Here is a 24,090-nt window from a genome sequence, read left to right as displayed (position 1 = left end):
CACATGATCTTCAGAAATCATTTTAATATGCTGATTTATTATTAGAGTTATCAATGTTGTGCTGACAATTTTTTTGCTTAAAAAGTACAGCATTTATTCAAAATATAAATCTTTTCTAACTATATAAATCTTTGCTGTCACTTCTTAATTTAACACATCCTTGCTGAATAAAAGTTGCTGGAATTTTTTTTTATAAATAAATAGAGTGTACTTACCCCAAGCTTTTGAAGTCTAGTGTATATTGTTAGAAAATATTTATATTTTAAATAAACGCTCTTCTTTTTTAACTGTTTAAGCATCAAAGAATCCTGAAAAAGTATCACAGGTTCCAAAAAAATAATAAAAAAAAAACAGTTTCAACACTGATAATAAATCAGCATATTAAAATGATTTCTGAAGATCATGTGACCCTTAATACTGGAGTCATGATGATGGAAATTCATCTTTTCATCACAGAAATAAATTACATTTTTAAGGATATTAAAATAGAATCCATTATTTTATTTTGTAATAACATTTTGCAAGATTACATTTTTTTCTGTATTTTAGATCAAATAAATGCAGCCTTGATGAGCAGAAGAGACTTCTTTAAAAACATTACAAGTCTCACTGATCCAAAACTTTTGAGCGCTAGTGTGTAAAAACCCAAATAATTAATCTAAATATTAGAATTTTTCTTATAATTTTTGTAACCAATTTATATCAATTAAAGTTGTAGAACACTATTACTTTAGACCATGTAACCAGCCCTGATTACCCACAATCCCCTTTGATTTCCTTGAATGCCAGGAAGCTTTGAGCACAAGATTCTGAACGATCAGACAGAGCAACATCAGACAGCAGACTTACTTCTTCCCCGGCCGGTTCTCCTGAGCGGGTTCTAGAGGAGAGACACGAGAAACACTTTCAGCTTGAGCGGTGAATCGGACACAGCAGGAGTGTGAATGAAGAGCTGAAGGAGTGTGTACCGTTCTCTGTGCCTGTGATCTGTGCCAGGATGCGGAAGGAGCGGGACTGAGACGTGCCAGAGCGAGGATGCCAGTCCTCCGTGTCCTCGATCACGCGCTTCTTACTGGCATCACTGACAGCCGAGACGTGATTGCCCTCCGGCTCCAGCACGGGCTTACGAGCGCTTCTGACACACACACACACACACACACACATCATCACCATGAAACATCACTGAACTACCGCAAACATCACACACACAATCAGCTGTTTACCTGGGAGGAGTCTTTCTACAGGTAGGAAATGAGAACAGACAGAATTTAAGACAACGCGAGAAAAAAAAGACATATTAAAAGATATATTGAGATGATACTCTTTCAGATTCTATTATTTCACATCGTTTCTACTTACTTTAGAATACTCTGAGGTCCACTATGGAAATAAAAAGGTCAAGAAAATATTAATATGTATTTATTCATAATATGAGATTTTTATTTTTATTATTATCATTAGTGCAAATTAAAAAAGTGAAGAGAAATTCTGCATGCAAATATAATTGTAAATGTGTTCTATAACTACCAAATATCTCTTAATATTTCTAACTTCAAAAATTATCTTTTGAACTGATTCAAAATATATTTTATTAACTGTAACGAGAGGAAATGTCTTTGTCACAGCAGCAATACATTGCTGTATACAAAACAAGTGCTGATATTCACATTAAAAATGTAAATAAAATTATTTTGATCTTATATTGTATATTATAATGTTATATTTTAGTATCAAATTAATATTATAGTTTTTTTATTTTGATTTAAAAATGTATATCTTTCTATTTTAGTTTAAAATACTTTGTTTATTATTATGTCTATATAGTTTTTTAAATTAGTATTTTTTATTTTAGTAGATCCAGTTCAAATACTTCATTACTAAACAGCTGAAATAAGTAAGTTTTTATTTCAGTTGTTGTATTAAGATACATTTTTACTTTATTTTAGTATATCAAGTTTATCTCAATGAAAGAGAAATGTTCCCTTGTTAACTAGCTGAGCTAAAATAAATTTAAACATTTTTTATTTAATTTTATTTCAGTTCATGTTTATTTAATTTAAAGTAATGAAAACGTGTTTTGTATGGCTTTGGTTAACTATAACAATCCTAAAAAGTGGCACCAAATAGATTTGATTTAATTATTATTATTTTTTATTTTTTTTAAACAGATCATGCTTTTTTAAAATCATTTTAATTTAAAATTGTAATTTAAATGAGCTAAAAATGCGGAGTGCGATCTGTTTTGGTTTGGTCAATGTCAACCATCACCACTAGATGGCTCCACTGTCTCGAGTTTAACTAGTTGACCTGTGCACTGCTCTTCCTGATCAACTGAACTCTGGGAATCTGCTCTCTCTAACAATACATGCAAAGGTTAATGTCACTGCTATTTATACTCTCACTGCCAGGAATAAACACGGACACGCTGACTGACAGCAGCACATGCTGACATGATCAAACCCTCTGACACAATGGAAACAGCTTCAGGAGCTCTAGAGTCTGAGAAAGAGAGGATGTTAGTGATGACGACAGAACACTACAGCATCTAGGACACTAACTTTGTCATTGGCTCCTCCTGTAGAGACACACAGAGAGAGAAAGAGACAGAGTGAGACATCTGAAGCGCTTCTGATCACCATCAGACCTCATGCAGAAACTCACACACACATGCACTTCTGACAGAAACACAAACATGCAGACCGCAAACTAACACCAGTGCTAATGATAAACCCAGTCCCCCTCGCAAAACGGTTGAAAAAAGATGATCTGACTTGAGAGAAGCAAAATGGTAAAATATAAGCATTTTCAGAAACTTTATCTAGGATGAATTGCTTTGTTGAATTGCTTATTTAGACACTTTAGAGAAAATCATCTGCTTATAAAAAATACAAATTTTTAAGCCACTTAAAAAAAATAAAACCACCTAATAAATGAGTGCATATATAATAAAAAAAATTGTAATTGTATCTATTTTAAGTCACTTTAAAAGCATCTTCTTAATGACTAATACAAATATATATATATATATATATATATATATATATATATATATATATATATATATATATATATATATATATATATATATACAGTATATATATATATATATGGCACTGAATAAATAATCTGCTAAATAAATGCAATACAATAAAAATATGAAAAAAAATCTATTAAATGAATACAAATAAAAAAAATATATCTATTTTTGGCACTGAATAAAAGCATCTGCTAAATGAATAAATAAAATAAAAACTACAAAAAAAATTAAACATTTTTTTAAGTAACTATGGACTAATGCTAAATAATAAAAATATGAAAAATCTATTTTTGAGTCACGTCGAATAAAATCTATAAAATATTAGATCTATTTTTAAGTCAATCTGAAAAAATTAAGTGTAAAAAAGGTCAGGTATTGTTAAGTCACTTTAAATAAAAACATCTGATAACCAAATAACTAAATCAATATTGTATTACAAAATAGTCAATACACATCTAAAATAAATCTATTAACTTAACTTATTTAATTTTGCTTCAAAACTAAATTAATCTTAATTTAAGTGTTTAAAACCTATACTGGAGAATTAGAAAGAAATATACAGCAAATAATAAATTAATTTGATAAATATTTTTGTTATGTATATAATTCCACATGTGTTAATTCATAGTTTTGATGCCTACAGTGTGACTCTACAATTTTCACAGTCATGAAGATAAAGAAAACTCTTTGAATGAGAAGGTGTGTCCAAACTTTTGGTCTGTACTGTATATATATATATATATATAAATGTTTGAGTAATTTCAGGCTTCACACACAAAAGCTATGACTTCATCAAGGCAAACACACAAGCTTTCATGTGTGTTTTCGGATCCATCTCTAAACGCAGCACTCAGGACCCGATGGCCCTGTCCCTCCATCAGTGAGTTAATGGTGTTAATTTGTGTGAGAACACGAGTCAAAACTCACTCCGGCTGCTTCTCCCAAGATAATAATTGGTTGAGTCCGTAAACGCAGCTGGAAACTCTCGCAGGGAATTTAACTAACATTCCTGCCGAAGCTGACAGCTTTACATTGTTAATGAGAAGAAACACAGACGTCACGTCTACATTCACTCACTACACTCCAGCAACTCAAAGATTCACAATTAAAATAAAACCATATCAAAATAAAACACTTACTACTAAAGTGAACTTATTATAATACATTTAAACTAAAAATAAATGTAAATAAAATCATACAAATTAAAATAAATACATTTTAAAATAGAAAAAATAACAGTAATAAAATGATTTTTGCAATTGATTGCAAAAATGTAAAATTAAAATAATTTTAATAATAAAAGTACCACAAACTACAAAAAATGCTAAATTAAAATATATTCTTTTAAATATAATGTGATTAGATCATTAAAATGTGCAACTGAATAATTGTAAAATAAAAACAAAAGAAAACACTAACATTGAATAATTACTAATAAAGTGAGTGAAGTTACATTCAGCCAGTGAAGTTACATTCAGCCAAGTATGGTGTCCCATACTCAGAATTTGTGCTCTGCATTTAACCCATCCGAAATGCACACACACAGAGCAGTGAACACACACACACACACACTGTGAACACACACCCGGAGCAGTGGGCAGCCATTTATGCTGCAGCGCCCGGGGAGCAGTTGGGGGTTCGATGCCTTGCTCAAGGGCACCTAAGTCGTGGTATTGAAGGTGGAGAGAGAACTGTACATGCACTCCCCCCACCCACAATTCCTGCCGGCCCGGGACTCGAACTCACAACCTTTCGATTGGGAGTCCGACTCTCTAACCATTAGGCCACGACTTCCCATAATAAAATGAATTAATTAAAAAACTAAAAAATAAAACACCAGTAAAAGAAAATAAATAACATTTAAGATAAAAACAAACGGAATAAAAAATACTACTGAAGTAGCTAAATCATAAACAAATGTAAAACTAAAATAAACTACTAAAATAATGACCGTACTAATAATGTAATCAGTTAATAAACAAATAAAACTAATAATTAAATAGTAAAAAAATATATATATTTATATGCATGTGATACCAGCGGCAGAGAACCATGAACATGAGAGTGTGTTGTTGAATTATTTAAGTATTAGCTTACAATCTCAGGGGGAATTCAGTTCAAAATGTTCATTTGGGAATCTCTGGTCTCTGGTCAGGAACAAAATCATAAAAATGTAAAACTGGAATATAATTGTAAAAAATATATGTATATAAAAAAATGGAAATAAAACCCTTGATAACAATAATAATAAATAAATAATTCAATAAATAAATAATATCAATTAAATCAATAATAAAAAAAAAACTAAACACTAAAAAGGTAAAGCTGAAAAATAATTGGAAAAAAAACACTTACTAATAGGTAATTAAATAAAAAATGTAAAACTGAAAAATGATTGTAAAATATATATATTACTTTCACTGGCTAACAATTAATAAAAAAAATTGAATTAAATTAAAATTAAATTAATTAATTCAAAATAAAAAGAACACTTCCTAATAAGTAATTAAATAAGAAAAAGGTCAAACTGAAAAATAATTTGAAAATAAAAACAAAATCAAAAAAATCTTACTAGGTAATTAAATATTAAAAAGTTAAAACTGAAAAATAATTGTTAAATAATAAATAAAAACAAATGAAAACCACTTAGTAATAAGTAACTGAATCAAACATTTACAAAAATGTTTTTAAATAAAATCATAATAATAAATAAATGTCAATAAAATAAAAATGATACAAATAAAATTAAAAATGGGAATAAAACTAATAAATGGTAAAATCTTAAAATAAAATGTTATCGAAATAAACACACATCACAACAGAACACACAACAGAAGATGAGAAGCTAAATTTTAAAGCTGCGTCTTTTCATACAACAAAAACATCCAAGTCCTAAAAAAATAGAGAAGATATAAAAAATATAACAAACCCTCACTGTAAAAATGGTTGAAAATAATAATTAATCATTAATTCAGAATGTTACTTTGTTTCTTCGTAACTGTGAAATACCGATTTCTTTTCAACAGCAACTACATACACTTTATGGAAAGGGAAGCATGAACATTCAACTAAATATCTCCTTTTGAGTTTCACGGAAGACACAAAGTCACAGGGGTTTTGAAACAGCATCGAGTTGAAATGATTACTCCTTTAAGAGAGAGGATCTCTGGATAGTTCATCAGCGTCGCAGGGATTTATTCGGTCATGTTCTTCCTCTTTTCCTGTTGACTTCACTATCACTGGAACCAGGAAGCTCATGATAATATATTATGAAGGATGTATCCAAAACAAGCATGAACGCAGAGATGATGACACGAGCAACATCCGACAATGTTTCACACAAATATTTGACCTGTTACAAATTCTCACAGCCTTTAAAAACTCATGTTGACATTCAACACAATCCATCTAAAGCTGCGCAGAACGAGCTCCTGTGGTCAGAATTTCAAGCAGAACGTTTGTTTATCCGAGTCTCAGCATGTGGACACACGGTTTACGTGTTTGTGGGATCAGAGAAACCACATGAGAGGCAAAGAGCTCGCTCTCAGACACAAGATGACGCTTTACCAGCTTTCTTTGATCTGCTGTTGACTTCCATGGCAAAACTACAGAGAGTGAGCAAATACAAGACGTCTAAGAAGACAAGACCACAGACGGTGAAGTCACAAGAGAACTTTTAAAGTGTGCTTTTTCTACACATTTTCAAAAAAAAAAAAAAAAAAAATTCAAGGTTATATATGCTGTAGTTTAATATTTAAATCAAAATAAAAAATAAATAGTAAAAGATTAAATAATTCAATTAATACTACTACTACTACTACTACGATTACTACTACTACTTATAATAATAATTAAAGTAATAAAAAAATGATATGAAACAATATTAAAATATCTGACATATAACGCATAAAAATAAAGCCTTTAATAATTGCAATATTTTAAAATGAAATAAAAAAATAAACAATACATCAATTAATAATAATAATAATAATAATAATAATAATACATATCTGAAATAAATATTACAAAATAGTATTCATTTTATAGTTTAATATTTTTAATAAAAATATGTTATATTTAAGTCAATTTAATAATAATAATAATAACAACAAATATTTGAAATAAATTACTAAAAATTATAAATTTGATAATTTAATATTTTTAATAAAAATTTAAGCCAATGTATTCAATAATAATAATAATAAATATCTGAAATAAATTAAAAAATATTATACATGTTAGAATTTAATATTTTTAATAATAAAATGTAATATTTAAATCAATTTATTTAAAATAAATAAATAAATATCTGAAATAAAGTACAAAAAATTATACATTTTATTTAATATTTTTAATAAAATGTAATATTTAAGCCAATTTATTCAATAATAATAATAATAATAATAATAATAAACATCTGAAATTACAAAATATTATACATGTTATAATTTAATATTTTTAATTACAAAATGTAATATTTAAGCCAATTGAAAAAATTAATAAATATCTGAAATAAATTCCAAAATATTATAAACTTTATAATTTAATATTCTTAATAATAAAATCTAATTTAATTCAATTTATTCAATAATAATAATTATAAATATTTGAAATTAATTACTAAATATTGTACATGTTACAATTTAATATTTTTAATAATAAAAATTTAATATTTAATCCAAGTTATTTAATAATAATAATAAAATATTTTAACAAAATATTTAATATTTAAGCCTAAATAATAAAAATAAATAAAGTAATCATTATAATAATAAAACAACATTAAATATATAAAATAGTAAAAAAACTTAAATACAAGTTAAATACCAAATAAATAAATAAACAAAAAAATGAAACGCTAGTGGTGCATTCACACCAGACGCGAATGAAACGTTGTGCCCGAGTGATTTTTACAAGTCAATGCAAAGACGTGAATAGACATCCTGCGGTGCGATTCGCACAAATGATGTGATGCGAATTGAGCTTTTTGTACGTTTTGATGCGCGTAGCGCTTGATTCGCACTAGTTGAAAAATCTGAACTTTGGTGAATATTTGTGCCGTGTTAATCAATCAGCTTGCTCTAGTATTGATGAGATTACGATGCAACAAGTGGAGGCAAAATCTGAAAAAACTCTGGAAGAATTACCGTATTTTTCGGACTATAAGTCGCACCTGAGTATAAGTCACATCGGTCCAAAAATACGTCATGACGAGGGAAAAAACATATATAAGTCGCACTGGACTATAAGTCGCATTCATTTAGAACCAAGAACCAAGAGAAAACATTACCGTCTACAGCCACGAGAGGGCGCTATATCTTTTCAGTGGTAGCGCCCTCTCGCGGCTGTAGATGGTAATGTTTTCTCTTGGTTCTTTTTTCTTTGTTCATGTCAAATTAATTTTGATAAATAAGTCGCACCTGACTATAAGTCGCAGGACCAACCAAACTATGAAAAAAAGTGCGACTTATAGTCCGGAAAATACGGTATATCTTATGTTTAACCACAAAGAGACATCAGAGCCAGCAGCAAAAGTCAGAATGACTTGCAGAGTAGAAATTGTTTTAGTTGGAAAACATGAGCACTGAACTCCCGCTGATCGCCTGAAATACTTTTAAAACTACATTTCATGACACGATAAGTTATATTTTGAAAATTATCTGAATAAATCGTGTTTGAAATCACAATGCAGCGTGAACTCAACTGGCAGAAAACCCTCCTATGACACGAATTTGCGTCTGCTGTGAAGTGAGTTTCACGTGCGAATAAAGCGATTAAACTCAAAATGTCCAACTACGCATGAAAAGCATAATTTATTAGAGCAAGTAGCGTCTGGTGTGATCGCCCTGTAAGGACTAACAGCACAGATTTTTTACAGGTGAAGCATGAGGTCCGTCACACTAGCTCATCTCATTCTCACTGAGTAAGTCTTTGGCACAGACCGTCACTCGCTCACACAGTTGTTTCGGAAAACCAACACTTTTCACATTGGCTTCCAGTTTTCCCCCAGGCTTCCCCACAGAGAGCTGTGTGAGGATACTGCGATTCCCTTTCTATAGAGACAATATTCTGCTTTATTTACAACTTCAACTCTATGAATAGCAATTGTGACAGGCTCTCGCTTACCACAGAAAATAATAAAAACTGAAGTGTGATGTAATCATCCATAAAGCACTGTTTATGTGAGCAAACTCAAACAAACAGCAATTATACACCAGCATCAGACGAGCAGAATTCATCTGTCTGAAACCATAGTCCCACATCAAACGCAAGGTTTGAACTCTTCACAACTCAAATAATACACTTTGACATTTTTAGGTGCTTTAATCAAGTTTTATATTCCTGATTTTAATCCCAGCTGAATTACATGCATGGATTCGACGCCCACGGTTTTCAACCAGTTGAGAAGATATTTCAAAGATAATATACAGTATCTAATAATACATCAAATTTCTGAAAGATATGTTAAGGTAGGTTGACTGCAACAATGTGAAATTACAAAGTTCTAAAAGCTCTAGTTTGTTGTAGCAGCCTGATGCAGAAACACTGATTCAACCAATAATGAGGGTTTGGGGTGGGACTTCCTGCCAATAAAAGGCAATTAAATGGTTCTGGAAACCTTTACATTTCCAGTACAGTTTGGTGATGTTAGTGGAGCAGAAATTACATTCATGACATTTCTAAACAGTGCCTAATGTCTAATTTATGAACTAATAATCTGCCATTTTTATTACTCAAATAATGGAGTAATGTTAATGTGTTTAATAAAAGTAAAAAACTAACAAGAACTTAAAAAAATAGATTGTGTGCCAATAAATCATACTGATATAAATTGTAGCAAAATTACTAATTAAAAATTTCTATTTTAATTGAATATTACTAATAGTACTACAGTTGTACTAAGATTAATACATTACTTTGAATCAGAATAAATAATTAAATGATTAACTTAATTAAAATTAAATAACAACAATAATTATTATTATTAATAATAACAACAAAACATTTTTTAAATAAATATAAGAAGTTTTTTTATTGGTCCCATGGTAAATATAACCCATGGTTAACTAACACAAACCATAAAAAAAGCTTTAAAATAAAACAGACTTAAACTGACATACAATATATATATATATATATATATATATATATATCTATATATATATATCTATATATATATACACACACACACACGCACTTTTTTTTTTACTGATTTTTACTGTTTTTATTATTTATTATTTTTTTTACTGATTTTAGTTTTTTCAACATCTCTCAACATTTATCTTTTACAATTAGTTTAATTTGATACTGAAATGGTACTAAACAAATTAAAATAATTAAATAAAATCTATAAAATAAAATACAAATTAATAATTAAAAAAAAAACGACAAAAAAAAATCTAAATATGAATAAAAACTAGTCTCCCGGTTTTATCTTAATTACACTAAGATAACACAGCTCGGTTCCTCAGGTTTTAAATCGAGAGCGTCACAAACAGAATAACCCAAAATATTCCTTTGTCACACCATTTAAACCCTTTCTGAACAACACGTCAAAGACACCCCACTGAGAACAGTGAGGAAGAAAAAAAAAAGCAGGAAACAGAAGTCTGAAGAACAGGAAGTAGTTTCTGATTGGCTGGTCGAAGCCCCACCTACCCGTTGTGCTGTTCCCCTGCGGCTTTGCTCTCCAGCAGGCCACGCCTCTGGCCCAAGGCCACCTCACACGCGTTCTCATTGGAGTAGAGGTTGATGGGCGTGTTATAGACGGACGAATGAGGGGCGACGGGGGCCGGGGGCGGAGCCATCACTCTCGCCGGGGAGGAGGAGCCAGAGGAGGGTGTGGAGGAGGAGTTAACAAAGGGGGAGTGACCAGAGGTAGGTTTGGGGGCGGAGCCAGGTTGCTGGGTGGGAGTGGCTGGAGTGAAGGCAGACGAGGCGGAGGGGATGGAGGCTTTGGGACTGACTGATCTGACAGTGTTAGTCGTTCCGCCAAAGGGCCGAGCTGTCTTATTATAAGCAATGCTGGCGGGGCCGGTGGAGGCCCCAGGTGTTTGGCTGATGGGCACCGGCTTTATGATCTCCTGCGGTTCCTCCTACAGATGTGATGAAACACATGCAACACACGCTCACGTCACACCGCACACGCATGCAGGACTCCATCATTACAGCCCTACAGAACGCTTACTTCAGTCAGTGGCCAATTCATTCGCATGACTAACGGATTACAGGAATTTTAAATCCATTTTAATTTACATTAATGTTATTATAGTTAACTGAAAGCATAAAAGAACATTTCTGTTACTTGAAATACAATTAAATTATAAAAGCTTTAAATACTTTAACTAGTTTCCATTTAGTTCATGTTTATATACTAAAATAATTCAAACTGAAATAAAAATAAACATTACATTAAATAAAATTGATTATAAATTAAATAAAATTAAATGAAAATATTATAATACAATTTTAATAAAATATGTGGACATATAAAAAACTAGTAAAAATAAAATCACTACAACTTTGTTGTGTTTGTCACATTAATTAGTTTTTTTTTATTAAACCGATTTTATTCATAATCTGTGAATCAATGTTATTTTTAAATTGTATTATAGTTATTAAATGCTTTGAATTGGTTTACATTTAAATTTATATATTACAGTTGCATAATTTTGTCCTTTTTTTCTCTCTATGGTTAAAATATTTTGTTTATAGTTTTTCATTTTGATTTCAGTTTTAGTTATTTTAGTACATCAAGTTAAACTAAATGAAAATGCCTTTCAAACAAGCTTAAATGAAATAATAACCTTTTATTTGTAGTTTTTGCTTTAGTTAACTATAATAAATGCGAGGGTATAATAGAAATCTTCTCCTGCTAAAGGACTGTAATGAGGGGAGCAGAATCCCATGCAGCAGATCAGAGATCTCAATCAGCATGTGTGTCCTCACCAGACGTGATGCAAAGACACAAAAGTGACGTGACATTTGATTGGTTGCCTCATTTATATTCTGTCACAATGCACTGATAGGCCCCGCCCCTAGTGAAATGTAATTGGTTCAAACATCACTGTACATTCAAATACACTCTTAATGGCTGTGATTCTGTCATTTCAAAAAGTATTTTGCTTCGTTTGACATTAACCCTCTGGAGTCTAAGGGTATTTTTGGGGCCTGGAGAAGTTTTGTCATGCCTTGACATTTGTGCTTTTTTCAGTTTCTTATAAATATCTAAATGGGTAAAGTCTAATCTCACTGTAATCAGCACAAACTGGGCTATAATAATATAAGAAATGCATGTATGTACATGATTGTGTTTTTGAGAAAAAAAATATTATGCGTGGTTAGTGAAAAACTAAAAATGTTAAAACGCTTGAATAAGGCAAAAAAACACATAAAGAACAATGGTTCCCGGGATTTTTGAGAACTGGAGCTTGTAGCCTAAACAATATATTGATTTAAATTTTCTAAGACACTTTTTGTTGGTAAAAGTCATATGCGAGTAGGCGTCAACTACCATGAATATCATTGTGATTTACACCTGAGAAGACAAAGACCTGCATAATGAGCTGCATAATGAGCTGCATAATGAGCTGCATAATGAGCTGCATAATGAGCTGCATAATGAGCCATTCAGTCATCTGTGCCACTGTGAGTGAGGAGTTACAAGAGAGAATGTGAGAACAAAATAAATCTATATAATTTTATGTTTGTAGTTTATTAAGAATATATTTAATTATCCCACAACATAATTTAATATCCACTTGGGGGAGCAGTTAAACAGTTTATTAGAAACAATCAAAGCTGACTTTCAAACTAATTTTTTGGCATCAATACTCCAGTCACACAATCCTTCAGAAATCCTTTTAACAATCTTATTTTCTACAAAAAAAAATTTATTGTTATTATTATTATCATTATTATTAATGTTGAAAAGAGCTGAGAATATTTTTTAGGATTTTTAGGGGGAATAAATTGAAAGAACAGCATTGTTTGTACAACCCGAATTCCGGAAAAGTTGGGACGTTTTTTAAATTTTAATAAAATGAAAACTAAAAGACTTTCAAATCACATGAGCCAATATTTTATTCACAATAGAACATAGATAACATAGCAAATGTTTAAACTGAGAAAGTTTACAATTTTATTCACAAAATGAGCTCATTTCAATTTTGATTTCTGCTACAGGTCTCAAAATAGTTGGGACGGGGCATGTTTACCATGGTGTAGCATCTCCTTTTCTTTTCAAAACAGTTTGAAGACGTCTGGGCATTGAGGCTATGAGTTGCTGGAGTTTTGCTGTTGGAATTTGGTCCCATTCTTGCCTTATATAGATTTCCAGCTGCTGAAGAGTTCGTGGTCGTCTTTGACGTATTTTTCGTTTAATGATGCGCCAAATATTCTCTATAGGTGAAAGATCTGGACTGCAGGCAGGCCAGGTTAGCACCCGGACTCTTCTACGACGAAGCCATGCTGTTGTTATAGCTGCAGTATGTGGTTTTGCATTGTCCTGCTGAAATAAACAAGGCCTTCCCTGAAATAGACGTTGTTTGGAGGGAAGCATATGTTGCTCTAAAACCTTTATATACCTTTCAGCATTCACAGAGCCTTCCAAAACATGCAAGCTGCCCATACCGTATGCACTTATGCACCCCCATACCATCAGAAATGCTGGCTTTTGAACTGAACGCTGATAACATGCTGGAAGGTCTCCCTCCTCTTTAGCCCGGAGGACACGGCGTCCGTGATTTCCAACAAGAATGTCAAATTTGGACTCGTCTGACCATAAAACACTATTCCACTTTGAAATAGTCCATTTTAAATGAGCCTTGGCCCACAGGACACGACGGCGCTTCTGGACCATGTTCACATATGGCTTCCTTTTTGCATGATAGAGCTTTAGTTGGCATCTGCTGATGGCACGGCGGATTGTGTTTACCGACAGTGGTTTCTGAAAGTATTCCTGGGCCCATTTAGTAATGTCATTGACACAATCATGCCGATGAGTGATGCAGTGTCGTCTGAGAGCCCGAAGACCACGGGCATCCAATAAAGGTCTCCGGCCTTGTCCCTTACGCACAGAGATTTCTCCAGTTTCTCTGAATCTTTTGATGATGTTATGCACTGTAGATGATGAGATTTGCAAAGCCTTTGCAATTTGACGTTGAGGAACATTGTTTTTAAAGTTTTCCACAATTTTTTTACGCAGTCTTTCACAGATTGGAGAGCCTCTGCCCATCTTTACTTCTGAGAGACTCTGCTTCTCTAAGACAAAGCTTTTATAGCTAATCATGTTACAGACCTGATATCAATTAACTTAATTAATCACTAGATGTTCTCCCAGCTGAATCTTTTCAAAACTGCTTGCTTTTTTAGCCATTTGTTGCCCCCGTGCCAACTTTTTTGAGACCTGTAGCAGGCATTAAATTTTAAATGAGCTAATTAAGTGGATAAAAGTGTAAAATTTCTCAGTTTAAACATTTGCTACGTTATCTATGTTCTATTGTGAATAAAATATTGGCTCATGTGATTTGAAATTCCTTTAGTTTTCATTTTATTAAAATTAAAAAAACGTCCCAACTTTTCTGGAATTCGGGTTGTACATTTGTTAGCCTACAGTTATTTATTTCTTACATTTATATTATTTACATCAAGCTTTTGAATGGTATAGTGTTGTATATTGTTATTGAAACTTCATAATGTTTCACTTGATTATACATTTAGTCAGGAATTATAGTTTGGAAAAAGTCTTTGGAAAAAGTCTAACTAGTAAAACGTTTACACGTTATGTGAAAACTACTACAAGTATATAAATAAATAAAAAGAGACTTACTCATGTTTATGATCTCTGCTGAATAAAGTGCTTCATTCTTTTTTTCTGAGGAAATCCATTTCTCAAATCCTCAACCACATCACATCTTTTAGGGGTGAATTATGTCTTATTCCTCTCATGGCGAAGCAAACAGTAAAATAAACACTTGAAGAACAGTCTGGCTGCTTTTTCTTCTGTTATGGGCGTATTCAAGCCGCGCGCTTCAGTTTGAATCTGAATAGCGCGTTCGGCGCGGGGGCGTGGTCACATTAGATATAATGAAGGGAGACATGAAAAACAGACATCGCGTTGTTTTCATATGGATTACTTTATCACAGAATATCTGTTTTCGGTTTTCAGTTTTGTTGTTATTATGTCTGTATCCAAAAAAAAGTAAACCCTTTACAGATTCGATTCGAATTTAAGTTCTTTTCGGGGTTATCCGGAGAAAATGACTCAAAACGCGTATCCGCGTTAATCGACTTCAAAGGGTTAAAATGTCATGTAGACACCCTTTTATTAGGAAAAGACCATACATTTCTATTCTGTCAGGTTATTTAATGTGCTTATAGTACATCAAACATGGAGAACTACTTTTTTGTTGTCATCAGCTACATAATGCCTGTATATAATTAAAAAAGGCATTTGTTTTGGTAAAAAAATTTCCTCGCACACAGTTTACAATATATATATATACAAACATAGTATATAACTGATATATAATAGATAAATTGTTTTCATATGAAGTTAATTACAAAGACTACAGACTAAATCCAACCTTGCCCTAAAGGGGAAAAGAAATACAAAATTTAATAAAAAAAAAAAAAAAAAAAAATCACATAAAATTAAATATTTAATTAAATAAAAAAATGAAAAGAATTAAATAAAAAAATCAAATAAAAATGACAACATAAAATAAAAAATACAAATTTAAATAAAAATAAAAACCATCTAAAAGAGCTTAATCATGAGTTATTGGTAATTATTAGCACTCTGTTGTAGATTTAAACACATTTTTTACTGCCACATTATCAGCGCCTGGTTAGGACACGCATTGCATATAATTACATAGTCTGAAGTTTACATACCTTCGAAGTGTCTGTTTTAGTGATACTGGAAGATCTGCAAAGACAAGACAGATGTTTAACATAAGACCTCACAATTGCAGAGTAATGATCTTCTGACTGAATAAGTCAAAATGGAAATAATGTCCCAAAGTTTGACTGAGAGAAGCTATATCTGTGTGTGTGTGTGTGTGTGTGTGTGTGTGTGTGTGAGATATAGTTTGAATAATGATATTTGGCTGCCATTCAAACAAACTGCACCTTCCACTGTACGCTACATTACATGGCCATAAATAAAGCAGAGAGCAAACTATGGCATTCAATCCCAGCATCCCCTGTTCAGCACTGCCAAGAGCCGAAGGACGTGCAGGAATAACTACACAAACTGTCTTCACACCATAAAACAACAAGTTCAGACTCTGATGAGCCGCAATCACTGAGAGAAAAAACATGGTGAAGTGTCTGAGGTGACAAATTAGATTTCCAGATCAATCTTTGGCTGTCTTGGAGGCTCTGAGGAGACTAAAATACACACTTTTAGCTCTCTTATGACACTGAAGGACCAGATTCACATTTAGGATCTAGTTTAAATCAGATAAATCCCTCCACAAGGCACATTTCCATTAAAACAGATCAAAAAAAAAAAGAGAAAAGTCTTCTTATTGGTAAAATGCATCACGTCTTTACTTTTCCTGATCCTGAAAAATAAAATGTATCACCGTTTCCACAAAAATATTAAGCAGAACAACTGTTTTCAACACTGATAATAATCAGAAATGTTTCTTGAGCAGTAAATCATCGTATTTTCATGATTTCTGAAGATCATTTGACACTGAAGACTGGAGGAATGATGCTGAAAATACAGCGGAGCATCACAGAAATAAATTACACTTTAACACAGATTCACACAGAAAACAGCTGCTTTAAATTTTAATAATATTTAACTTTTTTTTTTTATATAAAATATAATTTTATAAAATTCTATAAAAAATCTAATAAACGCAGCCTTGGTGAGCAGAAGAGCCTTCAAAGAGAATTCCATCAGATTGATAAAAAAGTTGCTTTAACAGAAATATTGGATTAAAAAGGCTAAATAAATATACATTAAAAGGTTAAACAGACATAAACACAGAAATGTGATGAATGAAATATGATAAGCGTGTCTATCTCAGCCACTTTCCCATCATGGTGACACGAACACAATCTGAAATATGACCGTGTCAATAAACCTCCAGTCAAAGTGAATCAGGCCTTGTGCATTTGGAGATTCTTTTGCTGTTCTGCTTTCACAAACCCACAGACATATTTTACTTTCTCATTTATCAGCGGATTCTCGTCACACAGTCTAGACGGCTTCATTTGTCCTCATTAATCAGCATCAACATTCCTCATAAATAACATCCGTCCTCGAGCAGGCGACAAACTGGCCACACTTCCTACAAAAACTGCTGTGACTCTGCGAATCCATGCCACGTCCTCAATCACTTCCATATTAGAAGATCAATCTACAGATCCTGTCTGTGAAGAATCATCCTGTCCATACAAACACAAACTACACCAACAGCATCTGTGGCACAACGATGGCAGCACAGGAGAAAATCATGTTGGAATAGAAGATCTTTAAAAAAAAAAAAGCAATAAAAAAATAAAATAAATAAAAAAACTAAAATACTAAATGTATAATCAAGTAAACTAAAGGAAAAAAATAGTAGAAAAAAAACATGAAATACAAAATAAATAGAAAAAAAATATAAGAGAAAAGAAAAAAGAGAAAGAAAATGAAATGAAATGAAAGAATACATAAAAATACAACATTTTTTTTTTTAATAAATACAAATAAGGAAAATACAAGAAAATGAAAAAAAAAGCAGTGTTGAAGTGGACCATGTCAACCTGCAGATCCTATCTTTAAAAAAATGTCCATGTTTAATGCAAAATAAATAAATAAAATAATGAAATATTTTTAATGAAAATAAAAATATATAAAATACAATAAAGTAAATTAAAATAAAATAACACTGGACAGCTGCAGTGAAACACTATTAATACCCAGCGTCCACATCAAAATCACCATGAACTCAGAAACACGCACAACATGCTCTTCAAAAATTGCTTCCTTTTCACTAATATGTGCCGTTTCGAGTCAGATTAAAACTAATAAAGATCCAGCAGGGTGACTGTGATTTACTACACATATTAAATTAGCGTTCACATCCAGTTAGAGAAAGCAAGTTTCATCTATGAAAGCTGAATGTGTTATTTCTGCAAAACTAACGTCACCAAATCAAACAGCACAAATAACTATTTCCGTATGATTAGCTGCGACAGGAGAAATGACAAATACACACAACACAAACGAACAGGACACTCCAGGAAACACACTTGGATAAACAGCAGAGGAGGAACAAAACACCACATGAGCCAAAATCATCAGTCAGACACATTGTTCTCTGCACCGCATCACACACACACACACACACACACACACACACACACACACACACTGCATAATATATGTACAACCTACATACAGTTCATGTGATTTTATGTGAAGATAATTATAGAACTTAATACTAAAAGAAACATACAGAAAATAAAATTTAAAAAAGGTAAAAATTTAATACAAAAATACATTAATAAAAATATAATATTTTATAAAATACAAAAAAAGGCAAACACAAACTTCACATAAAGTTAATTTTTTTATATATATGAAGATAGAAATATACAGACTTAATCTAACCGTAACCCTACAAAGAAAAATGTAATTAAATATAATTAATCAAAGATTTAAAATAATGCTATAACATTTTTAATTTATTAGATTGAGATTTATTTGTATTAAAAAAATAATAATTTCCTACAATATATATTTATATACACACAGAGAGACCGAGAGATACATATATACAACATTTTAATTATAATTTAATAATAAAAAACAATTTAATTTATGTTTGGTTTTATTCCGCATGCTGTACCAAAACCAGGCCGAATGAACCTGAGGAGGAAGATGAATATCAGATCTGTTATTGTGCTTATAAAGCTTCATTTCCATCCTCTGACGCACCGAAAGCTGTGCAGGGAAAATTACTTTTCCTTTCCCAGTCCAAACCGTGCAGAGCTCAACGACAACTAATATACCACAAATGACATTTCAAGATTAAGATGTCATTCCAAGACATTATCAGTTCCAGGGGGATCCAGTGGAAATAGAGCAGGAAATAAAAACATCATATATAACACAATCAAATAATAATGATTCTACAGGATGAAGTGTTTCGAAGCTGTGAGTGACAGTAGGTCTGTGACGGTGGCTGATTTTTACCACCGCGGTAGTCATGGACCAACAACCGCCGGTGGCGCGGTGTTGGAAAAAAAAAAAAATAATAATAATAATAATAATATATATATATGTATACATTTATTAGTGTCAAAAGTTGCTCGTTAACGAAGGCGATAATTTTTTTCCAGTTTAACGTATTCAAATTATTTTACGTAGGGGCGGGGATGGCCACCCACTCACAACTGCTGCTTCGGTCACTTTTTCTCATGACAAGAAGTGAATTTATTCAGTCGCAGAATGACTGAACAGGAAACGTTTCCGACACGCGCTCCACTTCACTTTATTATCAGGTGCAAGTTAAGCGAGCGCGGACGGTCCTGTGCTCAAAGGCGGTGCGTGCTTCCTTTGTGCGTATCCTTTCATATCAAACTGCGAAATAAACTATGTGCAAGCAGTGTCGTGGTCAGTTAATTCATGGAATTACCAAAAAAGGTGATTAAAGCTGACTTAAACTGTGCATGCATGTAATATATTTTATATATATTATATACAGGATATATTTATATGTATGCACGTCTAGAAATCACTCATCTAACACATCCTATTTAACTCGTCAGTTCGTGTTTATTTGAGCACTTCTGTCAGTGAACGCCGCCTGCAAAACACTAAAATAAATATCAAAGAAATAATGCAGTTAAACAAGAAAGTAGCCTAAATAAGAAAGTTAAATACACCGTGTCTAACGGACGCGAGAGACGCAGCGCGACAAAATACTGATTATAATCAGTGATGCTACACTGGATGCAGCACAACACGACATGATAAATCCCCGTCCGGTCTGTGAGGTACTGACACGGAGTTCAAATGTCCTGTATAGACACTAGACAGACTAAACCTGTCGCAACGCGTCTGGTTAACTTTTCTGCCACCAAGCAAGCTCAGTAACTCCTCATCTGCACGTGCTCTCTTTGAAATAGGAATCGTCGCCATATTTCTTGTTACCATCTTTTATTTATCGCTGTCTCGTTTGTATTTAGCCAGTTTATAGAAAGCCTCACCAAACCTGACCAGCCAGCGTTTGCGATCACCAGAACTTGTGCAAACGCTGATGGGTGACATGAATGCAGATGACTCCAGATCGGTGATGTGGTATTTGCTTTCCCAACAAGATCCATCGCCCAACACTAAATTAATTTGCTGAATGCATAAACTGTATTTTCCTGCGCTCAGATCTGCCAATCTAAAGGAAACGCTGTGTTTGAGGTAATTTGTTAATTACCATAGACTTAGAATTTGCAACTATTACAGTTATTACACTTATATACAAAACTTTGTATTATGCTTGCTATAGAGTTTGTGCCATCATGTGCACCCCCGCCGGTGGCAGTAGACAACCGCGGTAGCAACCGACCACCGTGGTGACGCGGTTGTCACGGCAACTGTCACAGCCCTAAGTGACAGATGTATGATAGCTTAAGAAAAGGCTGTAAAGAGAGCCAGACTGTAAAATAGATTGTGCAGTAATCATTTGACTTATTTTCACAGCTTGATTTTATATTTTATAAGTAAATAACAGTTATGGCACATTAGTCAAACTTTGCAGAATTATAAATCTACAACAAATCAGTGTTAAAACTTTGTTCTAAGTGTCAAAGTATAAAGATTGCTTTGGACATTTTCTCTCTGTTCTCATATTATATTTATATATATGTTTTTTATTGAAGTTTATATATAATATATATTGCACTAACGATGAGACAATAATAATCTGTGCATGTCAATGATAACAGTGCAACATAAAGAGCGTCTGACTTTATATGCGTTACCAAATTAAACCCAAACAAACTGCACATGCAAGAAATATAATGCAAATATGATATAATATAATTCAAGCACTATCAAAGATTCCACCACTAACTCTATACTGATATACTTCATACAGTTTAATAAATATAGCTGTGTTCAAGGGTTTTACAGACTTCTATTTAAAAAAAAAGAAAATCTAATTCAAGCATCTGGTGCGAACCCTGGATGAAAACAGCAGAGCGTCATCTCAACAGGAAATGAACAGATTTGAGATGGAAACAAGCAGAGTTTTCCAGATCGCTCCACAATAAGCTATAAACCAAACGAAAGCTGAGAGCGCCACGTTATCTGTGTTTCAGCTCAGAGATTTGAGCTGCTGTGCTCCTGCTGCCGTTTTCACAAGAAGAATCTGTACTTTAGAGTTTAAGACGCATCTGAAATCTCCCCTGAACAGAGAACTTCATGAAGGACGCTTATTGTGACGAGTGCAGCGCACAGACAGTGCATTTCATCCTGCATAATTTTACTGCATAACACAGGAGCGCAGGGATCGGATTCAAGCCTTTAGCTGGAGAATAAACATTCCTGCCAAAACAGGAGGGTCACCTCATAAAAGTAGGTTATAGTTAAGCATGTACTAATGGAACAATTACATAGTTCACATTTACGGACAGTTAAAGCAGAAACTTTCAGGAATGTGTGACCATATTTCGTTTTTAAACATCCATATTTTCTGTTTCATTAAATCTGCTGTTCCTGAACAAACACGTGATTCAAATCAACATGAAATACATATCAACTCAATTTACTACACATAATTCATTTTAACACCCAATTCATCAGTAAGTGTTTTTATTGCGATTTCACAGACTGCAAAAGTATTAGATGTTGACTGAACTCAAAGTTTGCAGTGTTAATAACACTGAGCCGTCACTCCAGCAGCATGACATTCATCTGACTGAGAGTCTGGAGCGCTGGAATCATGGAAACTTGACGTTTATTAGACTGGAGAGAGAATAAGAGTCTGTGGAGCACCAGAGAGTTCATACAGGCAGCGGTTCTCCTGTGCCTCATAAAGGTCTGAAAAACCAACTTTGTTCTGTTTTAACGATTCCCCTTCACACACACGCTTCACTTTCAGCACAGGAATGAGGAACGACTTCTCACAAAGAATCTTTCAGCTTCAAATAGAGTCAATTCTCTACATGCACTTTAAGAGGAATGCATTTTTTATCTCTAAAATTGTGTGTTACAATTGCAAAAGTTTCCCAAACATAATTACTAATGGTTCATTATTTTCACCAAAATATTAAAATATAGATTCAAATAAAAAAATACATAAACAATGCTACTACTAATAACAATCAGCGCATCAGCCGTAAAATCAGCGATCATCATGTGATCACCGTGTCGGAGGATGAGGTTCGGAGGGCTCTAAAGCAAGTGAACGTCAGGAAAGCAGCAGGTCCTGATGGGATTTCTGGCCATATTCTGTGGTCCTGCGCTGATCAGCTCGCTGGTTTGTTTACATCCATTTTTAATGAGTCTTGCTACCTCGGTGGTTCCCACGTCGTTCCAAAAATTTTTCATCATCCCTGTGCCTAAGAACAATAAACCCTCTTGTCTGAATGACTATCGTCCAGTTGCCCTCACATCAACAGTCATGAAGGTCTTCGATGGACTGGTTAAAAACTACATCTGCTCCTACATCCTTTGGACCCTCTTCAGTTTGCCTATCGCCCCAATAGATCCACACACATCAACAGCATTAACAGGAACTATGTAAGGCTGCTATTTATCAACTATAGCTCAGCTTTCAATACTATGGTCCCCATAAAGCTAGCCTCTTATCTTATGGACCTCTGCCTGAATTCTTCACTATGCAACTGGATTCAAGACTTCCTCACCGGCAGACCTCAAGTGGTGAAAGTAGGTGAAAGATTGTACCATCTGAAGGAAATTCAGGGTCTCACCAGCAATCCTGAAAATGTTCTATTCAGGGGCAATAGAAAGTGTATTGACTCAGTGTATCTCAGTGTGGTATGGGAACAGCTCCAGTCAAGACTGCATAGCCCTGCAGAGAGTTGTGCGCTTAGCTGAGCGCATCTCAGGATCTTCTCTACCCTCACTGCAGGACATCTACCTCAAACGCTGCAAAAGCAGAGCTGTTAGAATCAAGGACTCCATCCACCCCAGTAACCATCTTTTCACTTTGCTGCCATCTGGTAAGCGCTTCTGCAGCCTGATGGCTAAAACCGAGAGACTCAGGTGGAGTTTCTTCCCCCAGGCCATCAGGCTCCTAAACTCAAAACCAGCCTCTTATAATTTTCATGTCTCCACTTAATATTCACTTGATCGGTAAGATATTCATTACTCTCTACCTCACATTGACACACTGACAGTGTCAACCTGTTTGCACATTTGCCTCTTTTACATCCCTGGGTATCTTAATATTTAAGACTACAGTATACTTTCAGGCACATTTTCTATTCTATATTTAATTCTACAGTATACATATTTTTATTATATTTTATGCTTATATTTTTATTGTTCACATTTATTGAATTTTTTAATAGCTTTATTTATGTATATTTTCATCTGCGTTGTATTCTTTAATAATTGCACTGTCCATGGAGCATACCTAACTCTATATAATTGTGTATTTGAAGAATAGAAATCTTGAATCTTGAATCAGTATGTCGGTGCCACATTTCCACTGATTTGAGGAAATCTCTCTTACAAAGAAAGCCTGTAGACTTTGCTTTTGACAGTGGAAAAGGATATCTAATGATCAGACAAAAACTAATTACATCTGCACACACTGCTGGACAACAGTGTTTAAATTTGTGTAAAAACAGCCGACGCAGACCTGAACCTCCCAGAAACAGCAGCGTCCAGCAGGTGACGGCGGTTTGAGACGTTTAGACGGACAGATAGAGAAACACATGAGCCAAACCTGTCCCAAACCTCAGGCACCGCTCCAAACACATGCTTCTCACAGCACTTCATCAACACGGTCGGGAAACATCCTTAAAAACACATGGGAAGGGGAGCAACATGCGGCACGAATGGAGTCTTTGATTTATCC

At 33.2% G+C, this 24,090-nt stretch overlaps 1 protein-coding gene across 6 annotated transcripts in view; it reads right to left on the bottom strand.

Annotated features, from left to right (window-relative positions):
• The window catches only part of LOC132127809 (PDZ and LIM domain protein 5-like), a 94,896-nt gene that overhangs the window by 21,786 nt on the left and 49,020 nt on the right, over positions 1–24,090 (bottom strand). For 5 of the 6 annotated variants that reach the window (XM_059539945.1, XM_059539944.1, XM_059539941.1 and 2 more), the window contains exons 4-7: positions 15,935–15,968; positions 10,697–11,133; positions 969–1,135; positions 850–880 (exon numbers count right to left, since the gene is read on the bottom strand). In XM_059539945.1, the coding sequence (XP_059395928.1) occupies positions 850–880; positions 969–1,135; positions 10,697–11,133; positions 15,935–15,968 (669 nt within the window). The remainder of the gene's footprint in view (positions 1–849; positions 881–968; positions 1,136–10,696; positions 11,134–15,934; positions 15,969–24,090) is intronic. The other variant, XM_059539946.1, reaches the window with a different exon arrangement.

Source organism: Carassius carassius, chromosome 45, assembly GCF_963082965.1.
Source record: "Carassius carassius chromosome 45, fCarCar2.1, whole genome shotgun sequence".
Classification (NCBI taxonomy): Eukaryota; Metazoa; Chordata; class Actinopteri; order Cypriniformes; family Cyprinidae; genus Carassius; species Carassius carassius.
Note: the sequence above shows the minus strand (reverse complement) of the source record. Positions and strands in the feature narration are given on the sequence as shown.